This window comes from Acomys minous, assembly GCF_964271855.1.
Source record: "Acomys minous genome assembly, chromosome: 14".
In the NCBI taxonomy this organism is placed as follows: domain Eukaryota; kingdom Metazoa; phylum Chordata; class Mammalia; order Rodentia; family Muridae; genus Acomys; species Acomys minous.
In genome coordinates this window covers 86553761-86574469 of record NC_140496.1, presented here as the reverse complement: position 1 = coordinate 86574469, position 20709 = coordinate 86553761, and the positions used below count along the sequence as shown (strand labels likewise).

Genomic DNA, 20709 nt, shown 5'->3' with positions numbered 1-20709 from the left:
ACGCCCACGAAGCTCTAGGACCTCTCGCGCTGTCCCGCCAGCTTGTTCTCGGCTGCTCCGCTGCGCCATGGCGTTCGTGACCAGGCAATTCGTGCGCTCCATGTCCTCTTCCTCCTCCTCTGCGTCCGCTGCCGCCAAGAAGATCCTGATCAAGCATGTGACAGTCATCGGCGGCGGGCTGATGGGCGCGGGCATTGCGCAGGTGAGCGGGCCAAGCGCCTCTGGTGTGATAGAAGTAGTTCGAAACGGTCCGAGAAGGTGCAGCATGCTCCACTGTCCCAGATCTAGAGGCTTTGGCCCGATGCTTACGTGCATGCTTAAGAACCAGCTGTCCCCAGCCCGGGAAGGCTCGGTGGAGAGCACTGGTGCACGCGTGCACGCTGGAGCTGGACTGTGCACAGTTCTGCGTGCAGAATTACAGAGTGTGTTTCCTCATTGCCCGGAGCTGACAGAAATCTGCTTGCCAAGACCTGGGCTGCGATTCCTTTTAGTTTTTCTTATCTTTTTTTTTTTTTTTTCAGCTCTCTGGTTGTTGTCTGGGCAGTTTTCTTTCCAAGTGTTCTGCCTCTTCCTCAAGTTTCCTTCGTTGGTTGGCCTTCACTTTTGTAACAATTTGGAAAGTCACCTAGTGGGAGAGTGTGGAGTTGTTGAGACTCTGCCTAGGGCTGGGCTAAGCCGCTTTGACCTTTGACCTAGTGCCCTGGGCAGAAATTTGGACGTGTGCCCAGCTCTGCACTTTAGGAGAGTGGAAGACAGATAAAAGGGCACTGAAAAGTCTCTAATCTCTAATCTGCTTCTGTAGGACTTTACCTGGTGCCAGCTGAGGCACAGTTCTGGATCAACTGTGCAGTTCGAATACTACAGTGCATATAGTGTCTTTAACTGTTAATAGTTACCTTCCTGCATACACTGGAGAACCACGATTTTTTAAAAAAAGTCCTCGCTTTTTAGGCCTTTGCAACTTGAGTTTTGTAGCAGTGGGAGGGCAGTATGCTTACTTAATTTTAAATAAGTAAGGAGGGTATCCTCGGATCATGGTCTTTCCCCAACCAAATGCATACATGCATGCTTACTTTAAACATATTAGCCAGTTACCTTGATTGATTGCATTTTCTTCTAAAATTTGTTTTTTCGTTTTTGTTTTTGTTTTTCCATACAGGGTTTCTCTATGTAATAGCCCCGGCTGTCCTGGAACTCTCTTTGTAGACCAGGCTGGCCTTGAACTCACAGTGATCTTCTCCTGTCTCTGCCTCCCTAGTGCTGGGACTAAAGGCCACCATTCCTGGCTAAAATCTGTTTTGTTTTGTTTTGTTTTTTTAAATACATGGCTAAACTGGAGAAAGTACAGTTACTTTGCATCCCTCTGCACCACCAAAAGGGGAGGCGATGAGAATAGATTGGCTGTCCAGGTCCAATGACACAATGTATCCCTTAAGAAATGTTTAAGCAACCTCTTAGTAACAAGATAATAGGGTTTTATGCCTCCAGTAATGATGTAGGATCCAGAAACAGTTGTGGATCAGCAACTAAGTAGAAAGCTTTTATGCGAATACAGGTTGCTGTGCTCTGTGGATGCTGTGTCCACCACTGATAAATAAATAAATAAATAAATAAATAAATAAATAAATAAATGTGTTGAACTGCCTGAGGACTCACTCATGAAGCACTTAAAATTAAATGGGTAAGGTGCTAGAACTGTGACCTGAGAACAGCGGAAGGCGAGTTATTGACAGGATAGGGAAATCACAGACCTGTGGATTAAACCCTTGAGTGCAGGACCAGGGTGTGCATATGGAAACTTAAGGGGGAGGAAAAAGGATGATTTACCTCCTAGCAGAAGAAGAAGAGAGCCGGGCGTGGTGGCGCACGCCTATAATCCCAGCACTCGGGAGGCAGAGGCAGGTGGATCGCTGTGAGTTCGAGGCCAGCCTGGTCTACAAAGCGGGTCCAGGACAGCCAAGGCTACACAGAGAAACTCTGTCTCAAAAAACAAAAAATAAAAAACAAAAGAAGAAGAAGAAGAAGAAGAAGAAGAAGAAGAAGAAGAAGAAGAAGAAGAAGAAGAAACAAAGATGCAAGGTCTAAATAGTAGGCACTTATAGGACCAGCCTTTCCTCTGGGTGACCTTAGGTGGCAACTCTGAGGCTGCAGGGCAAACTGCTTTCCTGCATATGTCTATCCTATGTATCCAGTGGTTTAGCTGGTCCGTTTCTTACACTTAGCCTTGTAGCATGCGGTTCTAGGTAGTACTATCTTCCCCCCCCCCACTCCCCACCCCCCTTTTTTTAAATTGGAACTGGAGTTACAGTTACAGACAGTTGTAAGCAGCCGTACAGGTGCTGGGAACTGAACCCAGGTTCTCTGGAAGAGCAGCCAGGGCTCTTAAGTGCAGAGCCATCTCTCTTAACCATTGTGCTGTTTCTTTCTTTTTGAAAAAAGAAATCCATAGTGGACAGTTTTTGTACAGGGTAATAAACCTTTTTTTGCCCCTGGTACAAGTGATGAATTATTAATTAATGTGTTGAACATAGGGAGTTGGGTGGTGTACATGTTGGTGAAAACATAAGGAAGTTGCTTCTCTCTGCACTTTACTGTTTCTAGAATAGGCCTCGTGTTGGCTCTGTAGGAGCGTCGAAAGGGAACAAGTGAATTAATTAGCACACACATATCGTAGAGCCCCAAGAAGACGTCAGAACTGCTTTTGTGACTGTTGCCATCACTGCTGTGATGCTGTCCCATTGTCCTTTTAGCTTCTTGTCTAATTTTTTTGTTTTTTGTTTTTGTTTTTGTTTTTGTTTTTCCAAGACAGGGTTTCTCTGTATAGCCTTGGCTGTCTGGACTCTCTTTGTAGACCAGGCTGGCCTCGAACTCACAGATATCCGCCTGGCTCTGCCTCCCAAGTGCTGCAATTAAAGGCGTGCGCCACCACTGCCCAGCCTCACATCTGCTTTTGTCCCCGATCCTTGATGTTGAGACAGTTTTGTTGGGTTTAGGTGGAGGAGAACATTGATCCCAGGTTCCGGGTCCCTGACACAGGTACCAGCTGACAGCGCAATTTACCCAGGGACTGCTGCAAAGGCCTGGGCCTCTTATTTCATTATTCTACCTGAATGAAGCCACGAAAGTACAAACACAAATTAGCATCTAGGGTCCCTCCGTGAGTCACCTGGAGCCGCCATCTCTTCTGAGCACTATATGAGTCGGTTGAAGTCAAGTGGCAGTTCTGTTTATAGTTTTACCTAATTGATGTATTCCAGTCTGTGCTGAATAAGATGGAAAAAAAGGTGTAAATAGATTTTGTATGCACCCAATGCATTTATCAATCAGTTAAGTAATTTCAGACAAGTGAGGTCCCTGTGTAGGTACATTTGGCCAGAGTATAGGCCATTAGTGCATGTGTACTTTCTAAGAGCGTCTACATTGCCTGCCATTTTTTGTTTGTTTTAAATTAAAAAAAAAAAAAAGAGCCCTCTTAGACTGCAGGTTAATATTTAAGTGCACTGACTTGTTTTATGTGTTTGCCTGTTATATACTTGCTGATGGCTGCCGCTTTATCTTCAAGCAAAGAGGCCTGTAGCATTAAATGAACTTTGAGTGGACAAAGATTGCTTTTTGCTTTGTAAAGAAAGAAGGAGGAGGCTGCAAGCTCTGTGCTTCTCAGGATGGAAGAGGAGATCTTTCCAAGGGTTGCTCCGTAGGAACATGTGTTTTCATATGCAGAGTCCACAAAGCTCACACGCCTCATTACCTGTCTGGCGAGCAGCCACTGTGCCGACTGGCAAGACTGTTTGAGAGACTTTCTGACACAGTGTGTGGTTTGTGTGCGTGTGTGTGTGTGTGTGTGTGTGTGTGTGTGTGTGTGTGTGAGAGCATGTGTGTCCTTTTCAAAAAGCCAAAGGTGAGCTGGCTAGTAGTAGCTCAGTGACGAGGCTGTGTGACTGTAGTCCCAGCACTCTTACATGTGAGATGGGAGGCGAAGACAGGAGAATTTACCTGGAAGCTCAGGGACCAGCTAGCCTGGAGTATGTAGCATGGTAGCAGCCACAAGAAAGACCTTGCCTCATGGTAGGAGAGAACCCACTCCCAGCAGTTACCCTCTGATCTTTTCATGCACAATATAGCACGTGCACGCACACACGCATAGACACACAAACCAACAATGAACATTTTTTTCAGCGCTCTTTAAAGTCTTGAAATGGCTATAGGGGGAGCATTCTCAGCTGCAGGTGAACATTTGCTGGAGTCTTCTGTTCTTGTGCAGTGCTCAGTAAGCGGACAGATGTAGAAACATAGAAGTTGGCACATCCCAGGAGACTGGCATAGTCCCGGACTGTGGACGCTTCGGCTGACTGTTCCTTATGAAGGTCATGTTTTTATTCCTAGTGGTTCTGTCCTCCCTCCTCCCTTCTTTTCCTTCCTGGTTCCTCCATGTAGTCCTAGCTGGCCTGAAACTCACCATATAGACCAGACTGGCCTTGAATTTACAGAAGTCCCTTTCCCTCTGCTGAGATTCAAGGAGGGTATGTTCGTACCCAGCACACTGGCAGTTTTTTTCTGCTCAAGGGCATGCCATTCGCTTGTCATGAAGTTCTCCATACTTTTCTTTTCTTTTTTAAAAAAATATATTTTATTTATTTATTCATATTACATCTCAATTGTTATCCCATCCCTTGTATCTTCCCATTCCTCCCTCCCTCCCATTTCCCCCTTACTCCCCTCCCCTATGACTGTGACTGAGGGGGACCTCCTCCCCCTGTATATGCTCATAGGGTATCAAATCTCTTCTTGGTAGCCTGCTCTCCTTCCTCTGAGTGCCGCCATTGGCACAGGAGACAACTTCCTGAACAGAACATCTCCATGCTTTTCTGAGTTGTTGTTTTAAACTGGGTTATTCTCTGGTATCGAAATATGGCTCTATGACGTATTTATCTTCCAATATGAAGCGTATTTGGAAGTTCTGCCATTCCTAGAGGCTGTAAGCAGTTGGGCTGTCAGTTTCTCTTTGTGATAGTGATATCCCGCTTTACCTGTCACCTGTCCCTTGCTTAGGCACACATCCCGTCCTCACTGCTAGCTGTACGAGAACATGTACACACAGGTACTGCTGGAAAAGGCGCCTGGTGTCTGGTGGGCCGTGCTCGAAGTGTGACAGAGAAGACACCAAGCTCCCTGCAGGAGTGTGTTTTATTGTTTACATGATTTTATCATTTAGTGTATACACACATCATCCATGCCACAGGGAACCTCTGGACAGTGCCTATCTTTGAGTATTTGCGGTGGGATTGGAAACAGTCAGAAGTCAGCGGGAGGACAATTGTCATGGCATTGGGAGTTTGTGGATAGACTGTGATGTTAGAGAAGTACTTCCCTCCTGGTGTGGGGTCCCAAGACACAGTCACTGGAGATGTGCTGAGGGTGTGGGCCAGTCGATGCTCGTCTCTTGGATTTACGATGTAGTTATGCTTCAGAGACCTGGTTCAAATTTTATGATGCATTAGCAAAAATATATAAATCCAGCCTGCTTCTGCTTGGCACAGTTGCTCGGTCGTTTGGCTGGAGTACTGGGGGCTTTGACAAGTGTGCTATTCACTGGACCTATTTTTACAGCTCTGAAGCACCCTTGTCTAAAAATATTTCCTCTCTGGCTGAGCCTGCCTTCCCCTGGCCTAGGAAAGCCATGGAGCTAAGGACATAGCCTCCAAACAGTTGTGTGTTATCCAGAGTGTTTGCCCTCAATGTCTTACTGTGAGTGTGCAGGCCACTGTAATATGACTAAAGTTCTCAATGGCTTAAATAATAATCACTAAAGTTAAAGAATCAAAAACAGTCCTGTGTCAGTCTCCACAGTTGAGTGGAGAGTGAGGAGTGGGGACTGACTTTCATAGGAACCCGGGTGCCCCATATTTGACCATGTCCCCTTGATGGGGAGGCCTGGTAGCACTCAAAGGAAGGATAGCAGGCTACCAAGAAGAGATTTGATACTCTATGAGCATATACAAGGGGAGGAGGTCCCCCTCAGTCACAGTCATAGGGGAGGAGAGTAGAGGGTAAGCAGGAGGGAGGGAGAAATGGGAGGATATAAGGGATGGGATAACAATTGAGATGTAATATGAATGAATTAATAATAATAAAAAAAGAAGATAAAAATAAATTCAAACTAAATGCAAAAAAAAAAAAAGTCCTGTGTATTACAATATTGAATACACAGTGGAAAAAACAAAATGAAAAATGACCTTTGTCCTCCGGTGTTTCACTCTACACTCCCAGCTCCAGCCTTTCCAGACAGTAGGAGTCCAGGTGTTTATGTGACTCAGGAAGCCGAATGTTGTTGCTTTGTTTTTAAAGCAACTTTTTAACGTGTGTGTGTGTGTGTGTGTGTGTGTGTGTGTGTGTGTGTGCATGCAAGCATGTCCATATGTACATGTGTACTTGCCAGGGACTGCATATGGAGATCAGAAGAAAAAAAAATCCTGTTGGAGTCAGTTCTCTCTTTTTTTTGCCATCTGGGTCCTGGGGATTTGAACTAAGATGATCATGTTTGGCACCAAGCTCTACTACCTGCTGAGCCATCTTGCCTGCTGCCCGAAATCTTTTTCTAATACCACCCCCCCTTAGTGTAATTAATTATTATTAAATTAATGTAATGTAATTATTCTTGAACTATCAGGAGAAGTCTTCATCCACCTCCAAAGGAAGATCTGATGGCTTTTATCTGTTTTTAATCTCATAAGCCTAACCTCTGCCCCTGAAAATGTGGATTATACAGTAATAAGGTGTTTTAGTTCTTGACAGATTTCCATGTTTTTCCACAAAGGTATTATTTTGCATTCCTTCAGCAATCCATGAGAGTCGTTCTCCATCTCTTTGCCTATACTATTGTTGAATATAATAGCTGTTATTTAAAATTTTCATTTATTATTTGATAATTTTATGCAAGTAGACAATATGTTTTGATCCTCTCTACCCTAGCTCCCTCTCCCGCTTTCATAACCTCTTCTCTTTGAATGGCTTATTGAGCTGCTTGTGTGCACAAGGGTGGGAGGCCGCCCAGCAGAGCTTAGGGAACCTACCAGCCATGGCACTCCGATGGCAAGGGCCTCCTCCATCCCCAGTAGCCATCAGCTGCCAATAGCCGGTCCACCAGAGGTATGGAGCCTCGTGAGGTCATCATCCATCCACGTGGGATATTTTCTGGCTTGATCTTGTGCAGGGAACCATAGCTGATGTGATCTCTTGAGTGCGATGGCTGTGCCATGTCCACAGGACGCCATTCCTCCCCAGCCTCCAGTTTTCACATTGTTTCTCCCCCCCCTCCATCTTCTGCCGTGTTCCCCAAGCCTTGTGTGTGTGTGTGTGTGTGTGTGTGGTGGTGAGGTGTGAGTATAGATGCCCTATTTAGGATTGAGCACTTAACAGCCCCTTATTCTTTGCATTTTGACCAGTTTCAGTCCGTATTAACTGAGGGGGAGGTTTCCCTGACGAAAGTTGAGAGCAGGACTGATTTACGGGCATAAGCATCACATGTAGAAGGGTGTTGACAATGACATTTAGCAAAGTGATAGTAGGCTTTCACCTAGGGCCTGTCACCTGCCATGGGCTGTTGACCAAGTTTAGAGCATCAGGAGGCATGAATTCCCTGTTATAGGGCAGGTCTTAAATCTAACCAGAAAGTACTTGCTTATCCCAATAGTAGTCATTCCACAGTTGTACCAGGGGACACATCTTGCCAGGTATCCCACACCTGGTGCTGGGTTTCACTTAACAACCAGTCCTCTCAGCAAAGCATTGTCTACCCGGGCAGGGTACCTCTGTTCAAAATTCTTCTTTTAAAAGAATTCATTTTTAATTAGCTTACAAAGTAGTATGTTTCCATAAGGCCTTTTCATACATCTTTAGTTTTGGTTAACCCCCGTTCCCACCTATCCTTCCTCCCTCCTCCCTGCTCCCCATCCCGACTTTCACATCACATGTACCCTATCCTATCGCTCCCGTAAGCCTTCTTTCCCTCTCTTCTCTCATGAGCCCCTTCCAGCTTCCTGACCTCTGTGGACACTCTGAATTAGACACACAAGTTTAAAAACTTGAATCAGCCGTGCTCGGCAATAGCGAATGGACGTGACATTAGCAATAGCTAGGGCTTTCTTACGGTGTGCTCTTGGATGGACTTTAGCAGGTCCACGAGTCTCCTAGTGGACTCAGTTGCTCCTCTTTCTGACCTTTGCTTTGTTTACTGGTTAACTGTGAGCTTTTCTATGGAGAAGGGCTTCCTGGCTAAAAAACAATTTGAAAGGTACCGTTGTTGGCCAGTGTGCCAGGTGATCTGTAATTAATACCCCAAACAATAAAAGTCTTGCTAATCTCTAATCTTATTATAGTGAAGAAACTACAGTCTCTTAGTCCTCTGTGGGATAGAGGGAATCACTGGATCTCTGTCCCTGACAGACAGGGTCCCTTTGATAAAGGGGCTGTGACACATTGACCGGCTAGACCAATATGAACTTGACACTGTCCACTTGGAAATCACAGGTGTGGCGGTCAAAGGGCACAAAGAACATGGGTTCTCTGTAGGCAGCACACAGCGCTTGCCCCGCTGTTTGCTTTTCTCCAGCACACTAAAATAGTTTCTGCTCTCAGCTCACCTCTCTTTTCTTACTATTCTTTGCAAGCTAATGATGTGACGTCTCACAGTTCTAAAACACGTGCACGTTTTCTACGGTTGGCTGTAAAGGGTTTCTAGTCATAAACGGCAGTTACGGTTTCTTAAGCACTCATTTCTAAAGTAATTTACAAACCAGGGCTTTGGAAAAGCAGCTCGTGTCACCCCCGTGTTGTTGTTGTTATGAAGCATCTCTCCTGTGTTTGGCGGCAGGTGAGATATGGTTGTTGTCCATGAGGAACTCCTTGTCTGCTGAGGAGGAAGTACAGGTAGGGGCTTTACAGACCCAGGATGGGTCAACACAGATGAGTTGTAATAGCTTAGTGCTATGTTACAGTTCTTTTTAAATTGTATTTTTTGGGGGCCTGGAGAGATTGGTCAATTGCAAGGAGCACTTGCTGCTCTTGGATAGGATTCAGGTTTGGTTCCCAACACCCACATCGAGTGGTTCATAACTCCAGCTCCCACACCATCTCCCGTCCTCTGCAAGCACCCGAATGCATATGGTGCACATATAAACAGATAGACGTGCAAGCGCACATGCACGCGCGTGTGCGCGCGCGCGCACACACACACACACACATACATAAAAATAATTTTTTTGCTTTTCTTTTTGATGGAGTGTGGGGCGGGGTTCTGAGGTTGAATCTGAGACCTTCCAGCAAGCGGAGCATGGGCCCTGCTGCTGAGCATCCTCGTCCTCCTCGGGCTGCGGAAACATTTATTTTCAGTTCTTTCCTGTAGCAGAGTCTCATTTTAAACATTTTAAACATAGATTGGAAGTGCAAGGGTTAAGAGAAAGAGGTATCAAGGAAGGAGACGGGCTGCTGTGCAGAGAGCATGGGTGCGTACTTCCCAAAGAAGACTCACCAGGAAAAAACAGAAACAAACCCAAAAGCCATTGAGACCCTTAAAAGGTAGTGTGACATACTAAGTGTTCCTTCTCATGATATTGAAAAAGGGACACTAAAGTACATGGAGTGTGTGTGTGTGTGTGTGTGTGTGTGTGTGTGTGTGTGTGTGTAAAGAAAGATGGCACACATAGCTCTAACTATATGTACCTTACAGTTACTGGAAATTCCGGTTGTTCTGTGGACAGGGGTGTTTCTGAACTGCCTTGGGGCCTCGGTTGTAGCAACAGCAACTTCAGAACCTGCAGCAGATGATGCAACAACCGTGGAATTAACCCCCACAGCAGTAACTCGAGTTCATGGCTGAGAATGACTGTTGGCCAGCCTCTCAAGTTTTAAAGTATCCTCACGTATCTTCTACAGCTGGAATTTTTTCCCTCACTTTGGCTGCTTAAGGACCAAAGTTTGGAAGTTTTAGTGAAAAAACCAAACCCCCCACAATCAGTTCCCTGCTATTTTGTGTTCATTGGTGTGGAGTTGTGGACTAGGTAGAGGGGGAGGAATTGGGCAGTATGCTGAGCTTGAACAGTTGCCTAAGGTAAAAGATTTGAGTCGATTTCTGTCACTAAGAGATTTTAAATATCAAAGCAGACAGATTAAAAACCCATCCAAGATAGCAGAGTGTGTAAAGTGAATCGCCTTGTAGTACTGGATGAAACTGTTGGACAGAAATTAAAGATGTCTGTGCTGGAGAAGTGACTTATCAGGGAAAGTGCTTGCTGTGCAAGGGTCAGGAGCAAAGTTCGAATCCCTAGAAGTCATATAAAGCCCAACTGGGTGTGTCAGCTCACCTGTAGTTCCAGCAATCTCACCTGCAAGCAGGCTGGGCAGATCAATCAGAGCTCCGGGGTCAGCAAGAGAACCAGATTCAGGATGAAAATTGGAAAGTAATCGAAGAAGACACCCCGTGTCAGCTTATGGCCTTTGCATGTATGCACAACTCTCCCCTGCCCCCATGCATGCACACACGCGCTCAACAACACACACACACACCACACACATATACATTTTTTAAAAAGGAGGGAATTTAATGATGGGGTTAAGGGAAAAAGTATTGTCAGGAAATTCTGTTCTGCAGGACGGTGAGACCAGTAATGACAAGAGATCTGGCTTTAGGGCTCAGATGATGACTGAGCTCAGGCCAGAACGTGTCGGTTTCAGGTATGGCTGGAATTACAGGGTTGATTAGCATTTCAGGAGGAAGGCATGTAGAGCCAGGGGAATATGGACAGCAGAGACTTGAAGGAGATCTTTGTTTAAGGAGAGTCAGTTCACAGTGCCAAAGGGAGACACGTGAGAAACTTGCAGGGTCAGAGCGGAAACTCCAGTTGGCTATTTCATTTTATCCTGACACTGATATTGGTAGCTGTTGGGGGTCAGTGTCGCTTCCAGAAGGTTCTTGAGTCCTAGGACAAACAAAGTAATAAGATATGTTAAGACGGACATACTTCCAGATAGAAAGTAGTGATAGACCAAAGATGTGATTCCACCCACACTCAGTTTGGCCAACCAATGGCTTTAACAGGTTTTTTTTCCCTCACAGGAGCTTGCATTGGCTTCTCTCCAGCCTAGCGTAGATGATGAAAGCTGTATCACCAGAGTTCCCTGTGCAAACTGCAGCAGCTACGTCACAAATGCTTCTCCACTCCCCAGCCAGTTGTTTACGGCTCATATAACTTCACAGGGAAAAAAGCCTTGTGAGTCTTAGGAGTGTTTTGAGCCTCTGAGACTTGTAACCTGGGCTTCTCTCTTTCCAGGAAGGAATGTTTCCATCCGGGAGAAACAGATACAATTTCTTATAACAAATAGGTTTGCTTGTATTTCATGGTAGCAAATGGTAAAACAGATCATCCTATATATGTTTTCTGCATTGATGACATATCAGAGTCTCTCTTGGTTCTTCTGGTAACTGTGCTTTTTGGAAGGGCTGCATATCTCCCAAAGGCATCTGTGCGGATGTAGCCAGTCAGTTGGAAGCTGTGCAGCAAGCTCTGCTGTGCTTGACGACAGTAGGCTGAGCCTGGTCCGGTCCTTAGGCTCTTACAGAAGGTGGAAGGGAAGCCTAGCGTGTACAGGTAGTGAGTGCTCTTTGACGATGCGCCACCATGCTGTAAGGGGTTAGCTTGCATGCCCAGGTGCACTGGTCCCAGCCCTTCTATTGCCCCAGTTCTGCAGATGAGGAGATGGGTGGGGGAGGTGAAGGGATAGTTTTCAGCTTCCAGTTGGCTCTCAGGCACCAGAGTTTGGCCCCTGCCCAGCCCATTTCAGACCGTGGCCCCAGACCCTATCATGCCTTGCCGGGGTAAGGACGTGTGAGCAAGTGAGCAGTTCCAGCTTCAAATCCCAGTCACATGTCGCCTCTCAGTTTCCTTACTGCTGCAACGAAAGCAATGTACTTCTCCACAAAGGCCGTTAGGATGCAATGAGATGGTTTGTGAGCCGTCCATGACTTTTGAAGACAGATTTGGCTGTTCACCGTGTTATCCTACTAAGGCTTGGAACAAGGTCCAAGCTATGTCTGGGGTCAACGACAGGCGGTGGTCGGTGAAGAATGGTACCCTGCGTGGTGTCCTCAGTGGTAGTTGCAGTCCGTGACGGGAGTGCAGAGGCACTGGGGCAGGATGTCACTCACCCTAGAAGCCAAGTATTTTATCTGTGACCTTTAATCATTGATAGAGGGCATTTCTAGTAGCCTCTGCATTTTATCCCGACTGTGGAGAGCTCTGCATCTCCACTCTGCAGGCTGTTTGTGTACTCCACTGCAGTTGCTTGGCTGCCAAGAAAACACATGTAGATGAACGTTGTGATGAAAGACTTAATCACCCAGAGGACTTGGGGCTTTCCAGACAGGTGACTGAGCATCCATACTGTACTGGAGACCTCAGCATCACGAAATGACAGCTAGCTCAAGAAAAGAATGAATGAGGAGGGAATTAGAAGGAAAAGAGTTGTTGGGCTTTTTGCAGCAGTGGGGGGGGGGGAGTTGTTCGTTTTGGGGTTGGTGTGAAAACGTTAAGGCCAATTGGTTCATGTTTCATATGTAGAGACCTGGCTGTCTGGGGCAGGAAATGATATGAGCCCGTGGAGACAGTATTTGAAATACACCATCAGAAGATGAAACAAACCTCTTCTGGTGAGTGGGAGAGTGAACTTGAAGGCGGGAAGCCCAAATGGGAGGCTATTGCTACAGTAATACGCCTCTAAAACTAGAATGTGGTTGTCTCCCATAGTGTGGAAGAAGAATGTCGAACCAAGTATAATTACATTTACGTTCAGCTTACATGTGCATTCAATCCTACAAGTCAGTGCATCTCTTTCCTAACAGTTGATCTCCTGGTGTGATGGTTTGGCTGCCAATGTCCTTCATAGGCTCATGTACTTGAACATTTGAGCCATAATTGGTGGTGCTATTCGGGGAGGTTTTGAGCAGGCGCTGATCTTATTGGAAGAAGTCTGTCACTGGAGGCAGCCTTTGCGAATTTAAAGCAGTGGTTCTCAACCTTCCTAATGATGTGACCCCTTAACACACTCAGGTCCTTATGTTGTGGTGACCGCTGACCATATAATTATTTTTTGTTGCTACTTCATAACTGTAATTTTGCCGCTTTTATGTTACGAATCGTAGTGTAAATATCTGATATGCAGATGATCTTAGGCGACCCCTATAAAAGATTCACTTGACCCCCAAAAGGGGTCATGACCCGTAGGTTGAGAGCCACTGGTTTAAAGACTTCCAGTGTTTCCTGTTCACTTTCTGTTTCATGTTTGTGGTTTAAGATGTGAGCACGCCTGCCACTTGCTACCACTCTTCTTCACTATCAGGGACTCTAACCCTTGGAACTGTGAGCCCAAATAAACTCTTTCTTCCTTAAGTTGCCCTGGTTATGGTGTTTTGTCACAGTATAGCCGGTTCTCACCAGTAACCATAGAGAGGAGCTTGGTGTGTGATGCTTCATCTCAGTTGTCAACTCGATGAGGTCCAGAATCTCCTGGGGGCCAGGGGAGGGGGTGTGGCGCCCTGGGCATTCCTGTGGGCAGCTGTCATGGATAGGCTCATTATGGTGGGAAGACCCACCATAAGTGGGTGGCACCATTCCCTAGGCGTGGCTTGTAGACCGCACAGGAAGGAGAAAGTGCACTGATCACTTCCATTTGTTGCTTCCTGACCAGGACACAATGTGAGCAGCTGCGTCGGCATCCTGTTGTGACTTCTCCAAAACAAGGCCTACCCGTCTTAGGCAGCCTTCACCACAGGAGCGTGAGAAGTGACTAGTAATAAATACCCAATGCTTCTTGACTTTGGCCTTCAGGCTTAATTTGCACGGAGCCCAGAAGTTTTTAAAGAACATTTTAAACTTGGGTTTCCTTTTTTAAAATCAGTGATTCTGGATTAAATGTAGGCATGTTATGGATAATATGGGTGTGTGTTTTCAGGACTCATGAGGCATCAGTGTCCTCTCTACCTTTACATGTAGAATCTTGTTTGTGCCAGATGAAATCACAGATGCTCTTTCAGTGACATTTTGTCATAGGCTGAGGAAAGAAAAGCAGAGGGAGAATGGGCACTCACAGGCATATGATAACGAGTTTGTAAGGACATTTGGCCCATAGATCTGAGCCTCTCCTGCTCAGCACAGTGTTTACAGTGTAGACATGTCCGTTACCTGTGCTGTCTCCTTGGATCAGTACTTACTTGGGTGAGTTTTCCTTTTCAAAAATCAAAAAGCAAACATATGCTCATCAAGTTCAGGTTTTAATGTCATGATTATCACATTTTCAGGAAAGCAAACTGTAGAACTATATACATTAACACTTTGTTAAAATTGGCATTCAAAGCTTGAGAATGAGTTAAACAAGGCAAAATGAGATTCCATAGGTCTGCTATTTGGCATAGGGAAAGTACTCTTTAAACTTCTTAAAAATTTGCCTATTTTGTACTATGTGTACATGTGTAAGTCTGCATTAGTATGTGTGCTCCACGTGTGTACAGGAGGCTGAGGAGATCAGAAGAGAGCACTCGATCCCCTAGGCCTGGAGCCACAGTCAGCTGTGAGCTGCCGTGTAGGTGCTGGGAACCGAACCCAGGTCCTCTGCAAGAGCAATAGTGTCCTTAACCGCTGAGCCACCTTTCCAGCCCCGGGAAGGCATTCTCCCACGGAAGCCGTTCTTAGGGTGGTCAGTCTCTGTGGACTCTGCTTTTCTTTGCTGTGGAGCCTTTCTAAAAGAGTTTAGTCTCCAGGAGACTTTAGATGTTCTCCTAGCATTACGGCGTGTGCAGAACTAAAGCCAGGTCCATTAGCTTGAGGCTGGTGGAGAGAAGTCAGGAGAAGGTGAGTGAGCAAGAATCAGCACAGGCGCGCTGGATACTCGGGGTCAGAGGTCAAGGAGAGGGGACAGGAACTTAACGAGTACAGGGCCCGACCTTTGAGAAAAGGATCGAACAAGGTCTACTTAGGGGAGGGCGGTACAAGAAGCCTGGGCTGACGGCGACTTTGGGGGAGTCTTTGGGCAGTCCCTTTATGATACAACACCTGAAACATTTTCATGGGCAGAGTCAGGAAGGCTTTTCAGCGGTACCTGTTTGACAGAGGTTTCCTGACTCTAGTGTTTGAGACTTGACAACCCGGGAGAGACATGTGGAGGAATGCTGAGCGGTTGTAACAACTGTCAATAAAGCGCTGTTTAGCCAATCAGCTGGCAGAAGAACAGGGAGTGGAAGGCGGGACCTCCTGGAGGAGAGCAAGAGGATTGTTAATAGGGAGGTAGGAGACGGTTGACTGTGTAGGAGGATGAAGGGGAGGATGGCCGGAAGGAGCATCTTAGTGGCAAATGCTTGGGGTATATGTATTATATATCAGTTTAGCGTAGTTTGTTTACCAGTTTAGGAGAAGATTTGTATTAGTTTAGATTCTGTTCAGCCTTGTGCTGGCAGCTTTGAAGTACGCTTCAGACTCTGGCTTTTATTAGCAATCTTAGGCCGAACCGATGCATTTTTAATGTAACAATGACATGTGTAGGTGGAAGAACAGGGCTGAGGTCAATAGGGCTGAGGTCAATAGGAGTGGGCGGAGCCTTTCTAAAAGAGTTTAGTCTCCAGGAGACTTTAGATGTTCCCTTTATGTAAGGGACTATGTAAAAGCATCCTCAGGACTTTTAAAATCCATTCTCTGGGCACTCAGCAGCCTGGATGGCTCACAATACCCGCCCGTGGTGCCTGCCCTTTGGTCTTTTTAAGTTCCCAGTTGGGTCGAGTTTGCAGCCGCATTCTGGCGCTGATCCTGAGAAGTAGTTCTCAGACCTCAGCAAGCATCAGAATCACCTGCCAGGCTTTGTTGACCCACAATGCCCGGCACCCACCTAAACTGAGAAGGGCTGGGTCTGTTGAGGCATCTAAACTGCTCACAAGTCTCCAGCGACAGTATTGCTACTAGTCTAGGACCTGCACTTGGAGGTCCCCTGCCCTAGAGATGCAGACTGTAACTGGTCCCATACTGCCTTACAGCTTCTCTCATGGAACAAGGAGCTCACCAAGCAGGCCAGACTAGCTAGCCAGTGAATCCCAGGCATCCTCCTGTCTCCACCTTCCCCCACCCCCAGGTATCTGGCTTTTTATATGGGTGCTGGGAATCTGAACTCAGGTCCTCTTGCTTTCAGAGTGAACACGTTAGCATTTCCCTAGCCCTGACAAGTAATTTTGGCTATTACCGTAATTATGCTTGATTGGTGCCATATGATTGTAGACCTGTCATTCTCATTAAGTTCTCTGTTGTGTAACAAGACTTTTCCTGGGGAGATGCAATGCTTACTCAGCCGAGATGAGAACCTATGACAAACCAAAGTCCAACTTGGTCAGCCCATGAGTTTTATTGGGGTTACTTACAGGAATATGGGTGATGAGTTACTTACAGAAACGACTCGAGATAGCTGCATTACCAAAGCCCACCCCCGCACAGGTGACCGCTCACAAAGCTAGGGACCTGGTTCCAGGACAGCCAGGGCTATATAAAGAAACTCTGTCTCCATCAAAAACAAAACCCAGACCAACCAAACAAACAAAGAAAGCAAGAAAAAACAAAACCAGGAACCTGGATTACATTGCACAGTTTGCAGGCAGTGTAACAGGTTAGAGAGCATCCTTTGTAGGTGCCTCAGTTGGTCTGACCCTCTTAGCCACAGCTCTCTTGGTTTTTGCGTCCTCCAGGCAGCTGATCTGGCCTGGCTGATCTTCTTTGCAGCTTGGCTTTGCTGCATCTGAGCGGGACTCTGGGCTTTTATTGCTTACTCTGGCAGGAAGGAACCTAGAGATTCTGGTCAGTTTCAGGGACTTCCTGAAGCTATTTTGAGTTGTTTACTTCCTGCTAAAGTAGCTTCCTATAGGAGAGAATGTTTTAATCTGAGAGGAAACTGTTACACATACTGGTAAATTTTAGTTTTCTTCATTTATCAAATGAAAGATAAGGTTACTTTCATAAACACTGTTAAAAGGTATTGGATCATCATTGGGGAGTTGATTTTTTATGTCTCTAAGCATCAGTGGGAATTGATTTGTAGTAAGACTATCAGAGGATCAGTGGGGGAACTGATTTGCTATAAATGTATCAGAGCATCAGTGGAGGAATTGATTTGTAATAAGTCTATGAGAGAATCAGTGGAGGAATTGATTCATTATAAATGTATCAGAGCATCAGTAGGGGGAATTGATTTGTCATAAATATATGAGAGTCTATCAGAGCATCAGTGGGAGTATTGATTTGTTAGTTACTTAGTAGAACTTTTTAGTATATTGTTACCAAGCCTACAGTAATTTTTATTCCCCCCCTCTCTGGGGGGGGATGTTGAAAGAGAATATAAATTTAGTTTGTATTCTATAAATGCTACTTTATAACGACCATATCTTGAAAGCTGATTATTTCAGCAGATAGTCCCAGTGTCATGTGTGCCTCCAACTGGATTACAGGAAGACAAGGCCTGGAGCCAAACAGTCTCAGAACTTAGTTCTGGCTTCCCATCTTAACTGAGTGGCTGTGGTAAAGTGGTCAAGCCTCTTTTGTAGTGTGGCATCTTTTGCAAAACGGCTGTTGCTTGCCTCACAAGACTTGTCGGGCTAGTCAGAAGCAGTCTTGGGAAAATGCAGCCTTGATCCCGGCACTCACTAGGTGCTCAGTTCATGTCCTTTCTAGCTCTTGTTAGTTTTCTTCTTTTTAAAGGGTTTTTACATTTTTCTGTTGGTTAAGAGTAGGTGCAGAACGTTCACTCCACTGGCTTATGCAAAAAAAAAAAAAAAAAAAAGCAAGTCCATTGATAATTCAGGAAGAAGCACATTGGCTCTCAGAAGGCCTTGGCTATCTAACCATACCTAAAGTTGCCCTGAGTGTGTGCATTTCTCTGGGGCAAGAGCCAGACTGCTCGCTGCAGCATCCCTCTCTGTTGTAATACGTTTAAGCTGCCTTACCAGTAAGGGGTCTATGAAGCTGGTGTACAGTGGAATGGTAGAAGCAAAGGAACACTGGTCCCGTAACCCCATGGCTATTTTACAAAGCATGTGATATATACTAGGCCGTGTGCTATTGGTGGGTCTGGCTTTGATGTTTTCAAAGACGATTAAGACATGTTGTTGCCCTCAAGTTAGTTGCTGGCCTGTGTCCCTTTGGCGTCTGCTGGAAGTGACTACACGGAGCCTGAGTATTCAGCTGGTGATGGTCTTGGTAGTGACATCTCTTGTATCTTATGGTCAAAGTGGGAAATAAGCCAATGATTTACAGAGTCCCTCTGATGTGAACATGTAACATGCATTTCACTCTCCTGGAAGGTTGCCTGGAGGTTTAGTTGCCCTCCAATTGAGTAGCTGTGCTTGGCCATGGTCTGCACACAGGAGCACCTATGGGTTTCTTTTAACATCTTCTGAAAGATGTGAGCCGAGCACAGCACCTCATCTGAACCCTAGCAAAAAGTGCTCGGTGACGTCACTGAGATGAGGTTGTACTAACTGGGAAGGTGGTTTTCTAGAAGTGTCACCTGCAGTCTCACCGAATGCACTCTCCCACTTCCTTAAGGATAGGTGCTTGCTCCCTGGGATGCTGGGCCATCCCCGGCTTGCTGGTTGACAGGAGGCTTCCTCAGCACCAGTTTTCTGCTTTCATGAATGAGATTATAAACTCATGCAGGAGGGCTGTCACCGTCATCGCTCCTCGCCGCCGTTCCCATCAGCTTTGGTATGATGTGCCATAACTATTTAAATCATCTTAACTCTGAGACCTGAAGAGACCCGAGCAGCTTCCCACTGGAGATGAAGAGGCGGGAAATACGGGTTGGGACCCAGGTGGCTAAGAGTCCAGGAATCCTGTTTAGCCACCTCAAGGAATGATCAAAAACAGAAGTCAAGAGAAACTATGGGAAAAATCACTTGTTTCAAATGCCATAGGGATTGCATGACAGAGGGGCCCAGACAAGGGCGAGAAGTCCCCAAAGCGGCCCCTTACTTGTCCCTGCATTGAAGGTCACAAGTGGGGTCCATCACTCCTGCTTGTCAAGTGACAGCTTCCAAACCCGGAGCAGTTCAGTTACCTGCCTGGCCCTAGCGGGACGTTGAGATTTACCAATTTCTGTGAAATCGTCTCTCCTAGCCCTTCCCTTCACCTGGTTCGGCGATTCTTGAGGAGAGCCCACAGGACCCACATGCCGTCATCCTCATGCAGCGCTTTGCTACTGCAAAAGTATAAAGCACAAGTAGCAAAGAGGAAGGGCCTCGGGGTTAATGTTAGATGCCAGGCGAGAGCTTACTAGCGTCTTCCGTCTCCCATCACAGTGGTGTTGGACACGTGCAGTTCCCTCAGCAGCAAGGTGTGGCAGAAAGTGTTGAAGGTTGTCTATAGGGGCACCAGCTAGAGACTTGGTGTCCAGGATTTTTACTGAGGGACGGCCACGATATCACTTCCTACCTGCCTACAACATTCCAAAATTGCACTGTCTCAGAAGGCAAGCCCACAGCAGCATAGGCTGCACTGTTGGACAATGGTAGGGACTCACTCCCACACAAGGTCCAGATGTCAGCCCCACGGTCAGCTTTGCAAGCAGCCTTCCTGAAGACAGAAGACCTGGGCCTGCTGTGTTCACTCCTTTCTATGCTGTTTATAAATTTGCTCTGCCATTCACCTTGAACTCACTGAATTGGAGACTCAGATTTGTGCATCATCAGAGTTCTTGCCCCTTGGCCTTGATTTGCAGGAGAAATGCTGGGCTGGGTCCATGGCTGTTCTACTTTGGAAAACAGTTTGGCCTCATGCTGACAACTGGGCTCACTGTGTGCTCCTGTCTTTTGTCAAGGTGATTTGTCCTTCTTGCCCACATTGCCCTGATCTGTCAGCTCAGCGACTTTCTCTTCTGCTCTTCCTGTTTTGGGTTGCGGAAGCTGCTGCCCACAGGCCGCGCAGGCCCTGTCCTGTACCACTGCATGGGAGAAGCCCCAGGTGTAGTTGCAATGTGAAACCTGCAATCTCAAACTTGACGTTGCATTGAAACTCTTACTTTAGCATTTTAAACCTGTTTGCTCGGATTGCTCATTTGTTTCTGTTTCTTTCCCCCTTTGTTTTCTGCTTTGAGGTTTAGTTGCTTGGCTTCCAGCATCTTACAGGATGACAGTGGTTTGAGACTTGCTTGGGCAGATCTCCAGCTAGCCTGCCTCTCTTTCCACACCACCAGTGCCCACTGGTCCTCAAGCAGTGGCTCTAGGGAGTACTCCCGGGTCCCAAGGGGTCTTTCATTGGTGCTGGCTGTCACATCATGGCTGTGTAGGTCAGGTGTGTCTTTCTTCTCCTGCCTGGAATTGAGTCACTTAACTGTGTAGGTGAGCCAATGGCTGATTTCCCAGACAGACTTCCTGTTCTGTGGTCTGTGCTTTAGCAGACAGACTTGAGACTGACCGTCTATAAACCAAGCTGCTTGTTTGTGAACTTGAGAAACAGCTTTACTCAATATACCTGCGCCTCATGGGCTTCGTCCACACAGGATGGAATGGAGGAAGTGGGGAAGTCTGGAATGCCTCAGCCCCATTCCCCACACACTGGCTAATTGTCACAGTCCTTGCTGTCCTTTAAGTTTTGTCATTAAGTAGCTCCTGGGGACAGGGTCTTCTTTGGCTTAGTG

At 46.3% G+C, this 20709-nt stretch overlaps 1 protein-coding gene across 1 annotated transcript in view; it reads left to right on the top strand.

Annotated features, from left to right (window-relative positions):
• Positions 1–20709, top strand: part of HADH (hydroxyacyl-CoA dehydrogenase) — a 43098-nt gene continuing 22389 nt past the window's right edge. The window contains exon 1 of the mRNA XM_084756241.1: positions 1–202. Within this exon, the coding sequence (XP_084612367.1) occupies positions 68–202 (135 nt within the window). The 5' untranslated portion in view covers positions 1–67. The remainder of the gene's footprint in view (positions 203–20709) is intronic.